Below are 21,711 nucleotides of genomic sequence, written 5' to 3'. Positions count from 1 at the left end.
AGAGTATTACGAAAAGGGGCTTTGGCTGCTTCTTGTGTGGGTTTTCAGTTTATCTAAAAAAAACTGCAATTGTTTGGTTTATTGGTGATAAGTTGATGTTAAGGGATTTTTGGAATTATGGGATAATATTTGTAATTATATGTGTTTACTGATTTGGATTCTCCTGTCAGCGTTGGTTGACTGTTTACTATTTCACTGTGCAGTCCAAAGAAAAAAAAAATGTGTCCAGAATTCACAACGAAACTTAGCAACACGTTAAATCTGGCAAGGCTTAATACTTAATGTTTTCTTACGTGACCGTACTTAAGAATTACTGGTCTGAAGTGTTAACGGCTTTTTCAGTACTTTCTATTGTGTGTAACAATCTATTGACCATTTCCAAAACATGTCATAATAAACAAGACTGCTCCATGGTAACTGTCTGTCCAGTGACTGGAAGTGCTTGAGATAACATCTTATTCAGGAAATGACTACCCTGACAGGCATTTCCAAATAACCAACGACCGTTTCCTCCCACGTCACTCTGCAGTTTAACTGCGAAAACGCGTGGTGAACTGTCCATTATGGCGATTGTCGACCAGAGATGAGAGTTGAAAGTTCATGAATTTGTATCAAGGATAGCCTTACATGAAATAAAAATCAAGATTATAACAGAATGTATGGAGTAGAGTCCTTGAGAATTTAATAGTCACTTGGCTGGTAAAAAATCTTCAGTAGTTTAATTAAATCTTAAATTCTCATTGCCTCGCGCACAAGAGCCAGCAACTGGTCCCCTATTCTGAGTCAGATTAATCCAGTCCAGGATCTCCAGTCTTATTTAAGATCCGTTATTAAATTATCCTGTCATTTATGTATTGGTATTGCAAGGTCGTCTTAGAGGTAGTCTGCTGAAGGGTATATAAATCGTGAAATTATACTGGAGGATTTGTGTTGCGTGATGTCGAATAGAACAGGCTCTTCACAAACACAGCTTGTTTCATTTATTGTTCGCGCTGTTAAACGTATACATGTTTCGATGATCGTCATAATCTTATTTTGAATTTATCTGAATGCGATGACGTGTACACTGTGAGATTTTGGTACAAGTGTAACAAAATGATAAGATCCATACATTCTGCTTTATCTTCATTGAATTACTTCCGGCCTGCGGTACTTGCTGAATGAATTGAATATTGCTGGTGTCCATAGATTTGGACACAGGCCAACCGCAATTAGCCTACTCGTCCTTCCCCTCTCATGTTACTGGCTTGCAAACAGTGCGATCACTTTGGGAACTGACTACATCTTACAGCCAATGACCTCACTACAACCGGAAGGTCTCACACCTTCCCTTCCGTATTGCAGGCCGAATCTTAGCGTCTTCTTGTAACGAGACTGCTGTTCTTTTCTCTACTAGTAAGCATTCTTGCGTCCAATTCGGGTGGTCTCAGGTTAGAACCTCTGCGCGGACTACGCTATCCTGACAGGATTTTACGGGTTTAGCCAGTAATTCAGTCAAAGACTGCAATGGTGCCTTCAAGCACTCCACGACCACTTTCTTCGATGCTGTATGTCCCGGGCCCATTGGGTGAGAGGTTATGTGAACATCAGCCTGGACACGGTGGCGAAGAGCAACTTCCCTGCCCAGGAATCGAACTCCAGCTCGTCAACTCCGTAACCTAGCCACTACACTAACTTGAACTATCCTGACTCTCGTAATGAATTGATGTCAGAATACTTGAATATGGATTAAGGTGCGGGCTTTGCACCATTTCCAAGCCTCCGGATATGCCGAAACTCAAGTTCCCGCTGCACAGAAATGCACACTCGGAGTGGAAGCCAACGCACGTAGTGGCGAGTGTCTGTCGGCGCATTTGTCTGACTTCTCGGCCCGATAAAGCAAAAGTTTTATCGCGTGCGTACAGGACGAGCCATATCGTAGTAAAACGCTCTACCACACAAGAAGTTACAACGTAATTAATGGGTACATTGTGTTCTTACACAACCCTAAAATTTAAGTTCATTGCGGGATATTCAACTTGAAGGGAAGTTTGTCTGAGTACAGATAACTAACTGATGTCAAATATCACGGCACCTGTTGGGGCAGGCTGAGAGTTGGTGGGGTTAGAAGTACAGTCTGAAACAAAACGTACTTTTCGCTCTCATTCTCTCATTTAAACTCACACTTTGCGAATGCAATTTCTCATACTCGATAGATGTTTATGTTGTGTATTTTAACTCCCAAAAGCAGTTATCATTCATTCCTCCATCCTCGATTAATGAATGTAGTGATTCTTTGTTACAAAGAAAAGGAAAGTGTTTAATGCATCAGTGACACAAGTTGTCATTTGCGGTGGCCGTTTGCTCCAAAGCGTGGGTCTTCCTCCGTCGAATTCTCATTTCGAATCCCGCTCGAGGCATCGTTGTGTTTCTGTGTTGTTCCGTGTAGCTAGAGGCCCCATCCACACCCCGTTAAAGTAGTCCTACCAAATGTTGAAAACGTTTCCAATATCTGGCAGCAAAATGCTCCAGAAATGCCAAGATTCAAGCCGGGGCATGTCATTTATGTATGCCTAGTAATTGTAATCTGTTTCATTCAGTTTCAAGTTTTTAAACAGTATCAAGACAATGATTTAAGAAGAATGACATTAGATTAATGAAATGAAACTAGAAGTATGAAGATTTCCGTCTTCTGGGTTGTTGGGCTGTGTAGTCTGGTCGATGTTAACCAACATTTCAGAGGTCATACTGCCTCCGTCATCAGAGTATGAAGATTTCCGTCTTCTGGGTTGTTGTACTGTGTAGTCTGGTCGATGTTTACCAACGTTTCAGAGGTCATACTGCCTCCGTCATCAGAGTATGAAGATTTCTGTCTTCTGGGTTGTTGGGCTGTGTAGTCTGGTCGATGTTAACCAACGTTTCAGAGGTCATACTGCCTCCGTCATCAGAGTATGAAGATTTCCGTCTCCTGGATTGTTGCGCTGTGTAGTCTGGTCGATGTTAACCAACGTTTCAGAGGTCATACTGCCTCCGTCATCAGAGTATGAGGATTTCTGTCTTCTGGGTTGTTGGGCTGTGTAGTCTGGTCGATGTTAACCAACGTTTCAGAGGTCATACTGCCTCCGTCATCAGAGTATGAAGATTTCCGTCTTCTGGATTGTTGCGCTGTGTAGTCTGGTCGATGTTAACCAACGTTTCAGAGGTCATACTGCCTCCGTCATCAGAGTATGAGGATTTCTGTCTTCTGGGTTGTTGCGTTGTGTAGTCTGGTCGATGTTTACCAACGTTTCAGAGGTCATACTGCCTCCGTCATCAGAGTACGAAGATTTCCGTCTTCTGGGTTGTTGCACTGTGTAGTATGGTCGATGTTAATCAACGTTTCATAGGTCATACTGCCTCCGTCATCAGAGTATGAGGATTTCTGTCTTCTGGGTTGTTGCGCTGTGTAGTCTGGTAGATGTTAACCAACGTTTCAGAGGTCATACTGCATCCGTCATCAGAGTATGAAGATTTCTGTCTTCTGGGTTGTTGCGCTGTGTAGACTGGTCGATGTTAACCAACGTTTCAGAGGTCATACTGCCTCCGTCATCAGGGTGATCACCCTGTGCACAGTGCAACAACCCAGAAGACGGAAATCTTCATACTCACCGCTGTGAAAACCTCAAATCCTACATAGAAGTATCTAATTTTTAACTTTATTTATATATTTTGTCAGTAATTATTCAAATTATTTTTCATATCAGCTGCTCGTGGTTTAGATCTTTGGTCAAAGACCCAGGGAAGTTTAACACAACCTTGACTTTGAAAAGTGTGACAAACGAATTATTCTCCTGGCAGGTCACACTGTGTACGAATTCAGACTCGGGATGTTTTGACGAAAACTAGTTGAGGTCGTCATTTTGCCAAGACTGCGGCAGTCAGGCATTAAATCCGTCCTAATATCTTTTGATCTTTTTGCGATTTGCGCCCGTGTGTGGCCCCAGAATATAAGACAGCTCGGGGAAACGACAGGACCCGTACATAAACGGCATTCTACAAGTTTATATAATTACATTCTCTTCATATCGGACAATGATTCGTTCACATGTCGAATAAAAAGTGCGTTGCAATTTGGAAGTGATGTGATGAACTTGAGCAGAGTTTATCATATACTCAGGGCTGTCCATGCTTTGAAGCAGACATAAATATAGTATATTTCGTCCATTATAAATTTTTCATCAAACTGCAACGAATTCTGCTTCGCCTGCATTCGTAATACGCAACCCGGACTGCAAAAACTTTTTGTTTATGTACTTTAGTGTCGCATATTGGACAGCTCCGCCCCACCAATAAGCACCATCAATTTCAAATCATCACGTACTTCCTGCCCTATATAAGACTTCGAAAAACGCACATCCATTACATATTCATCCTGAAGATGGCAACTGCAGTGTTTGTCGAAACGTTGGATAATTTTCAACATTCAACGTGGCTCACCCAAATTGAACTCCAATCGCTAAAACCTAATGACAATAATTAATGCATATTTAGTCGTTTTGCATTTTATTATTGCAGGCTCAGTATTTACTAATTCCTTAATATAAGGAAGATTAGTTTTCTCGTTCAGATATCTTGGGAATATTTAGGATTTCTGTATGTTTCCTTATAAAGCCGTATATTTAACGCCATAGGAGTTAAAGAGTTGCGTTAAGAGCTTGCTGTTTGAACATGAAGATGACCAGCAGAACGAAATTAATTTTGGTTCAGTATCAAAGTTTCTATAAAGCAATAAAATGTTTTCCCCTTTGGTCGCTTATCGTCACATTAAGATTAATCTTTAAATTCGTTAGATTTATATCCGTAATCTTGTAATAATCATAGCTAATAGCACCATCATGGTGGAAGCATATTAGTGAAGTTCACCACATCGGTAACTGTAGTTGAGTAGCCCACCCTCAACCGGAAGAAATACGTAGTTCAGTCCGAATATTTTTTTGTCCCTACGAGTAGCTCTTGTACTGTATTGTATCGGTACGGTGGGGCGAGACGATGCCCCTTTGGAATTGAACCGCTGACGGGCATTAGTTCTCCGATGGAATTATTCTGACCGGGGGAAAACCCACGAACTGGGATAAAAACCTGTCCGATTGCCACTCTCCCCCACCAAAAATTCGACATGGATTGCCCTGAGAGCGAATCCCGGGCTTCCGAGTTTATCTTATAGTAAAAACGCAATTTTAAATGTAAAAATGCAGTTGTGCCTTTGTTAATGTTACAATATGTTATATAATTCGCGTCTTCTGCAGAGCTTTGTGACTTACAGACGTTTGTCATATGAATGACTATAGTAAATAATTAAAATAATTTTTCCAGGGTTTTTGCAAATTATGCTTCTCACTTCTATCATCGATTTCTTACACACCTCCACAAGAAACTGTATCTTAAATTTATAAAAGTTTCCTCACTCTATGCGACAGGGACCCCACCCAGCCTCACATCCACTGGATACCGGTGTTCTTTCCAAGATTAATCGATACATATCATTTGATATAGTGCACTGCCTGATGATACATATCGATTCATCTTGACCTGTGTTTTTAACTAATACCGACCACATTTTTCGCACGGTCTTGTCACTAGAATCACAATCGAATACCACTAGGGCTTCGACATATTTCCGTGTTTGTCTGTGTTGCCTGGATAGTTAGGGGCTTTTGCTATTAGCCGATTCCGCCTCCCAAATATGCTACCGCGTGCTGAAATAATACTTTACAGGTACAACAGGATTTGAGTTCGAAATAGCCAGAGTACCTGATTATTTGAATATATTATTATAATTAGTAGTAGTACTATAGCAAAGAAAGAATGAGGAAATTAGGCTTCAGTACTACGCACACGTAAGTAAAAAGTAAAAAAAAAATGAACGTCTTTTTATCTTAAGTCAGTTATAAATTTGGATGTTTCATCGAGGCAACTTGTACGTCCTTTGTGTAAACAAGTTGTGGGGGTCCATGAGACAAGATGAATTTATTCTACGTCATTGGTATGTGCCATTATAACAGGCCACCATGTAGATGTTTGCCCACCAAGCTAAATTACGAAACGAGATACTAAACGAAACTTTTTGTCTCAGAAATTAATAGAGCCATTACAAGTACTGACAACTTCTTTTGTAACTTTTTATTTATATTGTGTTTGTCTTGTAATATAAATGGGACAATGGAATGGACAATTGACTTTGCTTTTAAAGTATATAGAATAAACTAAGTTATTCGTATTTTCATTCGTTATAATCGGTTTACGCTATCCTTAATAAACATCTCAGTGCCATTTTATAATGAGGTTTGAAGTTCTCACGGCGGTGAAGACTTCAATGTTTCGTCTTCTGGGTTTATGTCGCCGTGTGAGCTTGTAGGTAGATGCCACATTTCATAGAGGAACATACTGTCTCTATCCTCATGTCTGAATCTTTGAGACCTTGGTATTCAACTATAAGTCCTCACAGCGTTAAGTTCTAGACGACCGTCGTCGACTGCCCTTACTGAAGTCGTTCCAGGCAAATGGCGACGACAGTTTCTTCCTGCATTCTTTAAAATTTTTCATGCACAAGTCACCCTGTCATTCGACAGTATAAACTACGCAGTTGGAAAGCGTCGTTAAATTAACCGAGGATTGTGCATACGAATGCAGTACGTGACTAAACACAGGAGACTGACCACCTCTTGTTCTTTGGTACTGGGTGTGTAGCTGAGGTAATTCCTCGCCCCGATAGGTCTCTGCGTTGTGCTTCAATTATACATAATAAAGTGTGTAGAATGGACTGACAATGAGTCCTGGTTTTTATGTCTCATTTACGATATTCTGTCAGATTTAGATTACATTTTATAATTTAGTCATCGCTGAAATTTGTTTAATTTTTCCACGCACCACTCCTCTTTGCGTTAAGTCCCAAGACCTCTTCGTGAAAAAAATAATACATACACAACTTATAGACGTAAGGTCTACAAATATTATTGTAGGAGTAATAGAAGATTAGAGGTTTCTATCGTTGATGTCACACGTCATGTAAACTGTTTATATGTTTTGGACTTTATCCATCGGCTTAATGTTATTAAAACCTCAACGTTTCGGAAGGTTGTCTTTTCCTTCGTCTTCATGTAAAAGAAGGACGGAAATCTGATATGTTAGACCCCCTAGACCAGGTTTGAGTCTAGTTCGACTAGGGGGACTGAAAGAGTGGGCTTTTGCCCTCCTTACGCCTGAAGCCCGTAGTAGCCATCTTCTGAGAGTGGTTTTAATCACACCTAGACAACTGACGAAGTCAATAAGCAATTTAACATATTTTTTTCATATGTTAAATATGTGACGAAAAACCAAGAGTATTTTTTCTGACTCTTTCTAGTGGGATACGTTTTGTTTAAGCTTACAGTATTTTCTTTGTGTATGCAGTTAATGACGTATGGAAAATTTAAAGGAATGCACTTTTCTGCTCACGTCGTTGAACGAAAGCCTATGTAAGTTACAACCCTCGTAAAATTGGATGCACGTCTTATACGTACGCCACATCTCGAATGAAAAGGTCTGGTGAGAGACAAACACACATCACATGAGAACATGAAACTTGTCCTGAAGTATGAAGACGGCCGTGTTCTAGGTCAGATAGAAGTTTACCGACGTTTCAGAGATGCTTGCTGGCTCCATCGTCAGGGCGATCAATCATCTCTGAAACGACGGCAAACTTTACGCAGCGTTGCAAGAAAACACACAGGTCCCCTCCAGACATAGGATGGACAAGATGTATAGATACTTTTGATGCTGGTGTATTGCCTATATTGTATAGTTGTTCTGCCGGTAATAAAGGGCTCGGATAATTAGCCAAAAATTGAGAAGGGACTGAAGCAAATCTCCTCCAAGGCATCCCTGATTTGTGGTCTGCAGAAACCGGGCGTTAGGCGGACAGTCTTTTGTAAGAGCACTCAATAAATGAATGTTGTCGTTACCACCTCGTACAGACCGGCTTCAGAGTCCACTAGTCTCCTGTTTAATACATACCCGGAGGAGGGGAGCTTTTCTGTGGGAGTAAGAAGGCAGGAGCATGAAGCTGACCACTGTTCTATCTTATACCGATGTATAGAATGTGCGTAGCTTACCTACACGCCCTTCAAATGTTTTTTTATCACTGATGTCTAATAATTAAATGGTGCCAGGTTCGATGCTTACTATTGACATTAATATTGGGAATATTTTAGAATGTTACCACAGAAATGCCGCGTGTTAAATAAACCGATCCCCATAACATATCCAACATATCTGTGGTGTAAGGAGTTAAGTTCAAAGCCTGTATGTAACGTAATCCAGTCTTCCACACTGCGTGTAAGTTGTCTTTCTGTGAGATCAGTTTCAACTTCAGTGTGCGTTTCTGGTGCGTATATACGGCCAGCATCGAATCTCTGACACGCACAAATGACGGTGAATGTGCCGTAGTTACTGACCACACCCTCTGACACACCTGTTCCCTGTTTTAAATAACGTAGTAAGAATAAGAAATGGAACAAAAGAACACGTAACCTTGTGTTGAAGGCTAAATGAACTCTCGAATCTAGTTGGTTATCTTGCACGCCATTTTGTGATGTGACTATTTTTTTTTCTCCGTTTATCCTGTATTGAAAAAGCAGCACTGACATCGGATTAATCGTTTTGGTGAATGGAAGCAACAACAAAAATGAGATAAGTTTTACGATACATTTCAATTTTTGTATTGTGCAAGTAGTTTGCGGTTACCTGAATCTATATTAACCCATTATGAAGATCCGTGGCTTCTTTCTAAATAATATTAATAATATTTCTGTTGTGGGACAGCTAAACAGGAAAGCCTGCTGTCGCCAGACTTTTAACCTCATAATAACATTTACATAAAGTTTTAGACTATTTTTACATAAACTTGTTTTTTCTGCATTTGCCGCCCTCATTTCGACGTTGTCAATGTTTCCTATTATAATAACAGCATATAAACAGAACCTGTCCGTTCGATCAGTTGACCGGGCTCCAGTCCAAACACGACCGGGAGAAATCGCCTCAGTTTGTGTGCACCTAATTATCTTTCTCACTACATCCATCATTGAGCCCGATACATACGAAGAGAGAAAAAGAGAATAAGATTTATACACTTCGCTTTGCGCTTATTAACACACTCATGTCATATCAGTACAGGGTATTCACAAACACGCATCAGCAAACATCTCTTATGGCTGCTTACTACAACGTGGGTCTCCCATTTCGGGAACACAGCTCTTTATTTGATGTCGATGGACGTGTTTGTATTCTGCTGAGCTTCCAAAAGGCAAGTTTTCCCAGGGCGCGTCTGGGCTGTCTCCATTTTCTCACCACTCTTTACAACTAACTAACTAGATGGCTTACGGAACCTGAACGTTCATCACGGAATTAACCAAAGCCCTCCACCTGACCCTGTCCTGGACCAACAAAATCCAGTCTCCTTCGACTCCTATCTCCCATAGATCCCGTCTGAGATTATCCTCCCATCTACGTCTAGGTCTCTCCAGCGGTCTCTTCCCCTCAGGCTTCCCAAATAGTGGACCCAACCAACTAGATGGCTTACCGAACCCAAAGGTTCATCACCGAACTAACCAAAGCCATCCACCGGACTCTGTCCTGGGCCAACAATATCCAGTCTCCTTCAACTCCTATCTCCCATAGATCCCGTCTGAGATTATCCTCTCATATACGTCTAGGTCTCCCCAGCGGTCTCTTCCCCTCAGGCTTCCCAAATAGTGGACCCAACCAACTAGATGGCTTACCGAACCCAAAGGTTCATCACCGAATTAACCAAAGCCCTCCACCGGACCCTGTCCTGCGCCAACAAAATCCAGTCTCCTTCAACTCCTATCTCCCATAGACCCCGCCTGAGATTATCCTACCATCTACGTCTAGGTCTCCCCAGCGGTCTCTTCCCCTCAGGCTTCCCAAATAGTGGACCCAACCAACTAGATGGCTTACCGAACCCAAAGGTTCATCACCGAATTAACCAAAGCCCTCCACCGGACCCTGTCCTGGGCCAACAAAATCCAGTCTCCTTCAACTCCTATCTCCCATAGATCCCGCCTGAGATTATCCTCTCATCTACGTCTAGGTCTCCCCAGCGGTCTCTTCCCCTCAGGCTTCCCAAATAGTGGACCCAACCAACTAGATGGCTTACCGAACCCGAAGGTTCATCACCGAATTAACCAAAGCCCTCCACCGGACCCTGTCCTGCGCCAACAAAATCCAGTCTCCTTCAACTCCTATCTCCCATAGACCCCGCCTGAGATTATCCTACCATCTACGTCTAGGTCTCCCCAGCGGTCTCTTCCCCTCAGGCTTCCCAAATAGTGGACCCAACCAACTAGATGGCTTACCGAACTCAAAGGTTCATCACCGAACTAACCAAATCCATCCACCGGACCCTGTCCTGGGCCAACAAAATCCAGTCTCCTTCAACTCCTATCTCCCATAGATCCCGCCTGAGATTATCCTCCCATCTACGTCTAGGTCTCTCCAGCGGTCTCTTCCCCTCAGGCTTCCCAACCAATACCACTCTTTACATGCTATTAAAACTCTGTAATGCACTGCCCGACAAAGTTAAATCGTTGTGGACATGAGCGTTACTAATTCGTGACTTCTTCTTCTTCTTTTGCTGCACTCCTGTGATATAAATTTGCAAAACTGGATGTAGGTTTAAGAATAAAAGTGCAGGAGAGATTTTTCACGCGGACCCTGGTTGATGAGCTTTACACTTTAAAATCTGGAATTTAAAGACACGTATCTCTCGAAATGCATTTGTGGCTCTACTTAATCTTGGACTCTTGACGTGATTTTAGGAGGGCGCTTTAGTGTGCCAGTCACGACCTTCCATTTTTATTTTTTGAAGCCGTGTGGCAATGTGTTGAGAAAGGACGAAAATGTTAGGGCTGTTTGACAAAATTTGTGAGGCAAACGATTTGAAAGTCTGCTGTCTTGAAAAAAAAATATCATAATTTAGCAATTTGGCTTTCTTTACAGATCGACTTTTGTCAAATTTCGTGATCTCTCTCGAAAGTCTTCTAAGAACTTAACGATTTAGATACATTCGTACGTCAGAACCACATTTTATGGAAATATTCCGTTATGGAAAATTCAGTGGTCACGAAGCATAACGGGCGAATATAAAATGAATTGTTACTACAAGACTGTTGGTACTTTGTGTTTTGTGTCGTAGTTCCTTATAGCTTGGAGATGAGTTTTGTATCCGGATATGCTGTTTGTTCTTTCTTCGCGTTTATTTCATTAATTCTTAAGAAAAATTGTAACCAACGAAATTTTAATACTGAATCAGGCGTTTTCGTTCGTATTCTGACTTCCTTACTGCACTGCGTACATAATATTTGTAAATTTCTCGGGGATCATGTACTTGGCGGGCGAGAGAAGATTTAAAGTATCCTGTTTGCCCTTAGGATATTCTGCCTTTGACATCCCTGTCTTTCAAAAAAAAAAGTGCTAGGGTGGCGTCCCGACTGCCAAAAAGCACCGTTGCGCCGCCCTGAATAAGGCAGTCAGTCGCGTTGTGTTCGTGTCCGTCAAAGTTGCTCAGCTGTAGTTGAGTGCGCTGTTAGTGAAGTCGAGGAAGGCCGTTCGGTCGCTCGGTTGGTTCATCATGCTCTTGGGTGATCACTCCCGGCGCAACACCTGGCCACAGCTTTGTGTGTGTGAATGAAGGTAGTCTGGTCCAGCACAGAACGAGACAGGGCTTCCCAAACTTTACATCTTCAACGCAGAACGGCCACACTGACCTTCATCCTTACTGCTACAGCGATCTCACTTCAACTGCGGATTTCAAGTATCCGCGATTTTCCGTTTGTACCAAGTATTTGGTTTTATGTAATCGTAGATTTTGCTGTGTATGCGTAAGGAAAAAGTATGTGGATTTTTCATCCAGGGGATCCATTTTTGTTGGGGGCAGGGCAAGGATATCAGGCATGCAAAATCGGTTTTCTACATTCAAAATTACTACGCGAAAATTCCCTTGTGGTCTTCTGGGCTGCGATGTCTTGTATCCTTGTATATATTTAACAGAAATTCGGAGGAGCGTAGCAGCTCCATCTTCAGTATCGAAGTGACTGCAGCCTTCTATAAGACGACACGGAGTCGCAAACCGGAAGAACATAATCAAGAAAAACGGACTTGTTTCTGCAGAGCTTGGAGTCTTGGGCGTATCTGTGATTATCAGGATGTTAAGATCCGGGGTAGATTTCACCCTGTCGACTCACCGGCCACCGGACTTCAAAAGGGGGATAGTTCATAAAATATAACGGAAATGTGCAAGTAATGCTAATAGTTACTGTCGGTCTCAACGCATTTTAAACTGACAAATAGTGAACGCGGGCCCTTCAAAACACATCGATTCATCGATTGATCGCTAGGTTTTAACGTAGATAGAAGAATAATATTTAGATTTATTGCTGAAAAATAAATTCCAAGATGTGGATTGGATAGGCTCGGTGGCAGGTTCTTCCGAACACGGTAATGGACATTCGGGTACCATAAAAGCATGTAATTTTTTAACATCAGTGTACATTTTAAGTTAAGACGGGACCAATTTCGCTAAATGTGACTACTAAATCAATTTGGAGCCTGTCATTTATTTTTAAGAATCTCCATTCGTACTAAGTATTCAAACATGGCAGTCATACGAAATATTAGCTCCTTTCACTGTATGGTCCTGACGTTTTGTGATCGATTTTGCAAGGATTCGGGCAGAAGAAATGAAGTTATTGCTGTCGGTTAAGGGGTGTACAGTAATGGATAAGATCAAGAACGAGGAGACAAAGAAGGAATTAGGGATAATTTCAATAAAAGGGAAGAATACAAAATCATAAGGCTAGAAGGTAGTCAGAGACTGGGCCGCGGTGGAATACCATAATAAACATTTATGAATAGACCAAAGGCAAGAAGAGATTTAAGCTAAAGCCAGAACAGGAAATAATCATCCCTGAAGTGAAATTGATGATAGAATCTGTAAAATACGCGGTTTGTCTCTGTATATTTAAACCAGGCAATATTAGGAGAGCACATGAGTGTAGACTCCGTGCCTTTTTATAGCACTATACACTATTTATATGACTTTAAGGTTCCGTAATGTCTAGTAGTTATTTTCATAATCAGAATAGATATGGCCCTAGAAGTGGGTTAAGTGCATTCAACTTTCTCACTTGTTGCTTTCATACGCAACGTCGGCCTCACACCACTGTCTTTTCAGTGTCTTTGGCAGTCACGTGTTAGCAACATTCTGCATTGTCCCGTCACAATTTTAAATATTTTGCTGTCTTTCGATCTTGGTTCTGCTGTGTATTAATGCGGGTTAGAAATTTAGCTAATATCATAACACGATAAATAATACAACTCCTTCTGGATTCATGAGCTACTAGAGGCAGTGCCCGTTACTGGGATTACCAGACGTTCTTTAAATATGGAACTGCCCCTTCATTTAACAAATTTTGTTGTGATATTCAGTTCGTGTTTGTGTGGTCCGAAATTTCAAATAGAATTTATGGATGTTCTGAAAAATGGTTCATCACACAGAAAATTTGTACTTGACATAAAATGTAGATCTCATTAGGGTCTGTGGCTTTTGTTTGACACTAGGAGATGGAAATCTAGTGACTTCATGTTTCCCCTGTCGTTACGTTAAAGGAGGGAAAACTGAACACGTGGTTTGTATGTCTGAGAAATTACACACATGCGGAGAAAGGTGATTAATACTATAATGCAGGGGTTTACAAACCGCTGCCTAACGATGTCTTTTGCGTGCATTGTTTATATAATATTCTGTTATATGTTGAAAATACGTGTTGTTAATGTAATCAGTGTCTTGCAGTCGTAAATAACTCTATGAGAAACTGTCTGACTCAATAAAGAACGTGAAATCCGGAACAAGGACACGCTTCATACCGTTAAGATTTCTTTCCCGTCTGCTGTCCAGAAACGTAAGAACTACAATGTAATTTATTTCGTATGAGTTTGGAACTCGGTCATTTAAGTTACGGAAGAACACAGATTGAAGGTCTTTGAGATGAGGCTGCTGAGATTTGGACCAAAGAGTGATGAAGTGACAGGATGCTGTAGAATATTGCATAATGAGGAGTCTCCATAACGTATACCTTTTAAGTAAAGCTGTCCCGCTATACGCCATATAGGCGCTTGGGGGAGGGGGGTGTAATAGCTCCTACTCATTCTTAACCTTGGCTCTAAATAGGGGTGAGTGGCCAGTGTACTTTTTACAATATATTATTACGATGATAGACTCAAAGGAGGGTGAGATGGATAGGACCTGAAGCGAGAAATGGGGGGGGGGAAGTTGAGAAATTCGTACAAAATCTCGGTTGAGACCACTTTGAGACTAAAATGTAAATGAAGGTGTAGGTGTGGATTGAACTCATCTGGTTCAGGATAGGGACTGGTGGCTGGCTTTTGTGAAAACTGTTACGAACCTTCGGATTCGAAACAAGGCAGGGAATTTCTTGACTTATTGAGCGCGCCGACAGATTCTGAAGTAGGACTCTGCTCCATAGAGAATTAGAATATGGCTGTCCATGTGTCAGACTCGCTGTAACACTGTAAGCTTATCACTGTTTCTTTCACTTTGTATGTGTACGTAAAAGCAGTATTAGTAGGTTCTAATATGAACTCCGTTTGGGAGCTCTTGGTTTAGGCCCCATCTCCAGTATCACTTTTTTTTTCGAGGTCCGATGCGTAGTTTTTGATGGATGCGATACGACAGGCGAAATCGTCCTGTTGTGGACACGTATGCACTTTGAGGAAATCACGCGATGGTTCAAAACTTATGAGTAAATACGAATATGCATATACAAACCGACTAAACTCGAGCAGTTTATTCTGACGTTACAGTACTGGCTTCAGGCTCTTGCAAACAACTGTCACTGTGAAGCTGAAGGCAACAGTACCATTTGTCAGTACATTTCCGGCAGGAACCACAGCGCGTCACGAGGTCAAGGTAACTTGTAGAGCAACCAGATGTAAAAACATTTTTTTTTCCCGATTCAGATGCGATTTAACAAAATAAGTCCCTTATGCCACGTGGAGGGTTTCGACGGGCTGGAGATATCCTCCAAACACCCAGGACATGGCAATATAACACAGAACAAGTTAGGAAATGTACGCATAATAACTCTGGCGTGTTCCGTCTTTTGTGTCACTATACACTCTTGTAAATAGTAACTTTTGAAGCTGTCTTACAAATACAAGCAACAAGTCGAACGCGCAAGGATTTCTGATATTAAATTTTGTAAAAATCTGGGCGATCTGCCAGACTACACGGCGCTGGAACCCAGAAGACGGTCATCTTGATACTTGCCGCTGTGGGAACCTGAAGTCTCAAAACATCATGACAGCCTTTTTGTTTAATTATCTCTAAAATTTTAAGACTTAGGGGTAAAATGTGTGGTTCGCGAAGCGTGTGTCTTGTTTTCGAGACTAAGGTACCTCAGAATCCTTTTGATATTTTTTTATATGTATTTTTTAACTCGCACAGAACGAAGAAAGGAGAAGATGTTTTGCAGAAAATCCCTCAGCCACTAGGAGATTACGTGTGGGAGTATTACATTTTTGTAAGGTGTGAAAGTATTTGTTCTTAAGTGCACAATCCTGTTGGGGGGGGGGGGTCCTTAGCTTGTTCAGCGTTCTCTTTTAGTGGCTTTCGAAGTGCATTAACGAAGTCGTCAGAGCGCACAAACCTGTATACGATATGAAGTAGCTGATGACCATGTTAAGTGGGTCCCTCGTCACTGCGATATGGCGTGTCCTCTGGTTGCGGTTGGAGAAGAAGGCTTTCAGATATGGAATAATCGGTCGCGGCCAGCCGACAATGGGCGGTCCTTCAGCTTGGGGGTTCGGCGAGGGGGCCAACAATTTTTCACCATAAATAATGTAGCATATTACGAAATGTGTGGTGGCTGTTGTGAACACGGTAATGAACCTTCGAGTTTCATAAATTGTTGACTAACCGAGTGTACTGTTAGGTTCTCAACATGGATTCTGCTCCGTGGAGCGAGTTCGATGACCAAATTCTTAGTGAAGGGGGGGGGGGGGTAAATTTTTTTTAAAGCATGTAATTTGTGTAGAAATTTTTCCAGTGCGTTGTGTTCTTATAGAAATATGTTTTGAAAAGTCTCTTGATTCTGAGTTGCGCGTTTACATGCGTGTATATCGTTAGATGTCTCGTTCATGCATACTGATCTTACAGACCTGGCTTAATGGAACTGAACTAAGGTCTCTTGAATGTGGGGCTCACTACGCTGCACATATCATGAATAATGTAAGAGTGGAAGATGGTGGGGGAGCCGGACGTGACTTTTAAAGTTTCCTGTATCGGAAAAATTCCATAGGTTCAACTTACAACCTGCCGAGTATCTACGTGCCTTATCATTTCAGTCCACACACCTCCATCTTATTTCCTGAAGATTCGAATTATTATCCTCCGAATTGTCACTTTTATTAAGGTTTAACAATCAAGATTTTATAATAATTTCTCTGTCTTTCGTTTGCTACCATTTGTGCTACATGCCCTGTTTACCTCGTCCTCTATGATTTGATCATGCTAATAATATTTGTTCCATGTGTTTCGCCGCTGTCTCACACGATGCTACATTAAGTATTTTGTAGATTTGCCCGAATAATGTAAAGGATTTACTACTTGTTCTGAAGATTTTGGCGTAAGTGCATGAAAATACGCCAAATACTGTTATATATGTTTAAGGAAAAAGGATTTAAGTTTGTTAGAGCCTTGAATTAAAATTGGAGCTGGTGGTTGTGCCTCGATGGATTTGGAATGTGTGTAATGGTTTAAGGCGCCGGTTGCATTTTCGCCGGTTAAGCCACTGAAGCACACAATGAATTTTTTGTCTGGCTGTTGAACAGAGTTATGGCCAGCTGATGTACAGTATAAAAAATAAGGAACTCAGACTTCAACTCCTATACGCTTCAGTAACCAAGGTCAAAGAGATGTGCATCTTATTTTAATTCGAACATTTGTACACCTGCATTAGTCACACGAGTTGGGAAGCCGAGAGTTCATATACCTCCCTTGAATACTTTATAAATTCTGTATCAGAAGAATAAAAACTAAACATAAGCTGTTTGTATGTATGTATTTATTTATACATTTGTAAGCTGTTTCATACGCTTATGGGACTATGAGCTAAAAAAATATTTTTGAAAAATTATGAGAATTAAGAAAAATAAATAAATTTCGTGATTTTAGGTTCGTAAGGTGACGAGTATTTAGATGGCCGTCGTCTGAGATGCTGCGCTGCTTAGTCTGGTAGAAATTGGCTGAAATTTTGAAGGTGATTGCTGTTTTCATTATCGCCCTGATGATGGAGGCAGCGGGCACCTATGAAACGTGGACTAAGCTCTTTTCATGTGATTTGGAATCCCTTACCTATACGCCGACTTATAACTGTTTAAAGAGATAAAAAGGAAAAGATTTCGAAATTTTGCTGGTTAACCATCTTAGAAAGCTGCTATTTAGAAGACCGATATTAAGTTGGTCGGTGATATTCACACTTTAATGCACAATGGTAATTATATGTACCACCTGCTTTAATTATCAGCAATTCTTAATTTTACTCACAGTGGGTTTTCTTTGAGGGGGGGAGGTTCTTATGATTCTCAGACTAATCAGCGGTTATTTCGGTTAACACAATTAACTGGTTGATGTTTGTAATGGTGAAGTGTTATTTTTTTATTTTAGGTACGGACTGAATTTTTAGAATAACATTTGGATTAATCTCTGCATCACAGGGTTACTCTGCCTTATCGGGCTGTGTGATTCAGTGATTTAAATGTGACTGAAGTGGTTTACGATAAGATTTTTATATTAACAGTTTTGAGTTTTCGGGTTTTAATTCTTGAGATAAATCGTCAGTGTTCAGCATAAGTTGTCAAGTGTGTGTGTGTGTGTGTATGCCGTATATTGCAAATAAATAAAGTTAGAGTACAAAGGAAGAATATAAAGACATGTTCCTGGCGTGAGCAAAGGTTTGTACTTCAGTAATATGTTAATCTGTATTTTAAGGCATTGTTAAAGCTTGTTAAAATACTGTTCTTTCGTCCATGCTCTTGCTGTCTTATTAATATCTGTGAAAGGCATGGCGTATTCTTTATTTAAATATTAAAGTGTAAATAGTTCCGTTTCTTACCTACATCCAGCTTTGAATTTAAACTAGGTACTGTGTCAACTTACTGAGTAAAAGGGCTTATGATCTCTATGACATCAGTGTAACGTTAAGCTGCATTAATGTCCTACATCTTATATAGCGCTCTAAAAAAATTAATTAAGCTGATACGTATTTCTATAGGAGAAGATGATAGGTTCTTACATAAAGTATTTAGCACTTCTAAGTGGCTACCATCGCCGTATAGGCTAAATTTAAAACTTCAAATCTTTGGCTGTTGTCAAAAGTTTCCATGTTTAACTTTGCCTTTTCCGCAGTAAGATACAAGACAGTAAAACAAACATGGCCATACTACAGACATAAAACTCCTTCTGAAAAATTTCCTGGTTTGTATGTCTGCATAAAGTCTTATAATACAATTTAATAGGATACATAACCATCTTTTTGTTAGTCGAGCTGAAAATAAGAACTCCGTATTTGTTTCTTCTGTTTGTAGACTTTAAACACAAATGAATACTACACGTAATTTATATGTCGACGATTCGGAAGACAACGAGTGTAGTTTGTGAAACTCGATTTAGACTTATGAAATTAACGTCAAAGGTTAGTGAAAAGTTGTTTTTAATTAAAAATGTTGCCTTATAACTTAATTCTAGTTGGCATAAAGTATTTTCACTAGTATAAAATCACTTCACACTTCAGAAAACTTTAATAAATCAATGTTTCTGACAACACTCGCTGGCTTCTGAATCGTATATGTATGAACAGATCATATATTTTGAGGTGCGGGCTCTTACTAATTCAAATAGACTTAGAGCCTCAGTTAACTCTGATACCTGCAATTTTTTTCCATGTGTTAGTTGTTCAGTAATGATACGTTCCTTCATATTTTGCCCGGCACGTACGTACGTGATCGTGATTTTTTTTTACAGTATCTCATCATTTTATTATTTTATAACTTCGTGCAGAACGTCTCTGCTGCAGAATGGTCAGCATTTCGGCCTCGTAAGTAAGTGGTCCCTGGTTCACATCTCAACCCGGAGACCGGCAGTCGTAATTAAGATTTTTGTATTATATTTTCCTCAGTCTCTCCGAGTAAATTTCGGGCCACTACCATTTCCTTCCAAATCCTTTACAATTCTTTATTCAACGGTATATAATCTGAGAAACCTAAAGTTTTTTAAACAAAAATAATTAAACAGTTTGTGTTGGTAATATTGATAATTTCACTGTCTTGAAGCTTTATCGATGTTGCTTTATTTTATCCTTTTGAACAAAGTACCCAGTCACCGAACACACAGTCAGCTATTAAAATTTCAGCCTCTCAGTATTCGTTCTCTTATCTGGCATAATTATATAAGCTAGGAAGTACGTAGAAACTGTCGGAGTTTTAAAGTAGAAGATGAATTTTAAATTGACTTCTTCCTGTTTCCGTCAATACATTTTAGAACACTGACTTCAGCCATTTACGTAAGCAGTAGCACAAGGTCGCGCCACCGTTCGGGGCGATGTGGTACTCCACTCCTCCTCATATCTCATTGCTGTCTCGCCTCTCAAGCATTGTGACAAGTTCATTGAGACCCCATGTATACACACATTCGGAGAAATACGAAAATGAGCTTGTTCGTTTTAAACACTAAACACGTAAGTGAGAAGTGAGGTCCTCACGGCGAGTATGAAGCCTGTCTTCTGGTTTGCTCCGTCGTGTAGTCTGGTAGAAAATTACCCACGTTTCAGGGGTGCTTATCAGGGACAAACATCTCTGGAACTTCGGTAAACTGCTACCAGACTACAAGGCGTCAACAACCCATAAGGTCATCATCTTCATTCGAAACACCCAATTATTACATTTTAAACACACAGATTTTTACATAAGCATTGACATTGAAACGTATAGCGTTGCTAGGAGTTGTTGAACATTTTAAAATTAAAAAAGTCGCTGTTGATGCTTAAAATGACATTGAGAGGTAGCAGAATTTTGTACACTGGCGTGTCTAGTTAAACCTTCACGTGTTTCTCCTTATTACCAACCATTAGCTGCAGGTCAGTTGTTTACGGAAGCGAGACACAATAAGGACAGCTCACAAATGTAGTAATATACTTCTCATTGATCAATTCTGATTTGCAATGAACGTTTCTGTCATCCATAACTTTTACCTGCTTCCAGTCGTCACCAGATCTCCCAAAAATACGTGTGAGGACTCACCGTCTACTGGTGACACTGCCATGTGGACGTTCCCCAAGAGGCCAATCATCGCGGCGGCAAATACTGACGCTTTGACGATGACCATTGTCGCCGACGCCGTCATAGTCCAGGGTGTCGTGCGCTGTGCGTCTTGGTTCCAGGCGGGCTGGCTGAACACTAGATGCCAGGCTCCTCTGTCCGTTGCGGCGGGAAAGACGTGAATGTGGAGGGGGGAACGACCGAGACCGGAGAACACCACGACCTGAGAAACCGCTCGGTGTCAAACCGATATCGGTAATTAGTGGATATGGCCCTGGAAGTCTGTATTATAATTACGCCCTATTCGGGTGTGAAACTGCAAGTCTGTTTACTCACTTTGCTACGAGCTGAATCAACGGGGTTTGATTAGCTGTAGGGGCAGAATTATCTCTTCGCCACTGCTTCCAGATTGGCTCTTGGGTCCGCTAAACCTTGTATTCTGTAGGCACCTGAGTGCTCTTTCCACGGGGTAAATCGGCCAGGACGCGAAGCTGGCCACTCGACTCCGTCTAGAACGCGTGTAACTATAGAGAATTGTCCTCACAAATACTTATTGTTTTGCTCAATTATGGCGGGCTTTTGTGAAAGCAGTAATGAACTTTGAGTTCCACAGAAGACGGGGAATTTGGAGCTGAGCGACTATTAAACTTTAGAGAAGAAATTTTATCCATAGAGTTAGCGATAACTTTACCTCCATACAGGCGTGAAGGTTGGTTAGACTGAAGTCTTGGGAGAAGAACAGAAATAGTGAATGTCTGAGAATATAGTGTTAAGAGAGACAAAGCGAGACAATTACATACCGATGATGAGTAAATCATGGTGGATGGGGAAACAGATTTAAGTGTCAGCGTATTTCTGTTGATTCAAACTGTGAACTTCCCGGAGGAAAGGTAGAAGTCTTTCCCATTTCCAGAACGATTCGTGGGCAAATGGGATGAGTGTAATGGCAACCGTAGATTAAATCCGACCGCTTACTTCAAATATGAATTTTCTTTTACCCAGAAGTTCCTGCACTTTTATTAATAAAAACCCCTGCGAAGGACATTTTGTAATTCAGTAATCATAATCTATTTGCATTTATCATGAATACTCTCAGAAATGAGGGCATTTCTGCATGAGATATCACTGATGAAACAGTTTTAAAGTCAGTAATCTTCCATTTGTGACTAATATTTCATTCCAGGAGGAAAACTTATCCCTACAAACTTGTGAACTTGCCAGGATTAATTTGTGATTTTATTTGGTTACTCCAGGTAAACACGGAAATAAAAATTTGAAATGAATTATTATTTTTAAGCCGCGGCG

At 40.8% G+C, this 21,711-nt stretch overlaps 1 protein-coding gene across 4 annotated transcripts in view; it reads right to left on the bottom strand.

The window, feature by feature from the left end:
• LOC110828042 (uncharacterized) overlaps positions 1–20,532 on the bottom strand; it is a 49,643-nt gene extending 29,111 nt beyond the window's left edge. For all 4 annotated transcript variants that reach the window (XM_022060332.2, XM_022060333.2, XM_022060334.2 and 1 more), the window contains exon 1: positions 20,389–20,532. In XM_022060332.2, the coding sequence (XP_021916024.2) occupies positions 20,389–20,491 (103 nt within the window). In that variant the 5' untranslated portion in view covers positions 20,492–20,532. The remainder of the gene's footprint in view (positions 1–20,388) is intronic.
• Between the last annotated feature and the right edge of the window lie 1,179 nt (positions 20,533–21,711).

This window comes from Zootermopsis nevadensis, unplaced genomic scaffold, assembly GCF_977971745.1.
Source record: "Zootermopsis nevadensis isolate Lab colony 2312 unplaced genomic scaffold, Znev_1.0 Znev_ptg000015l, whole genome shotgun sequence".
Classification (NCBI taxonomy): Eukaryota; Metazoa; Arthropoda; class Insecta; order Blattodea; family Termopsidae; genus Zootermopsis; species Zootermopsis nevadensis.
Note: the sequence above shows the minus strand (reverse complement) of the source record. Positions and strands in the feature narration are given on the sequence as shown.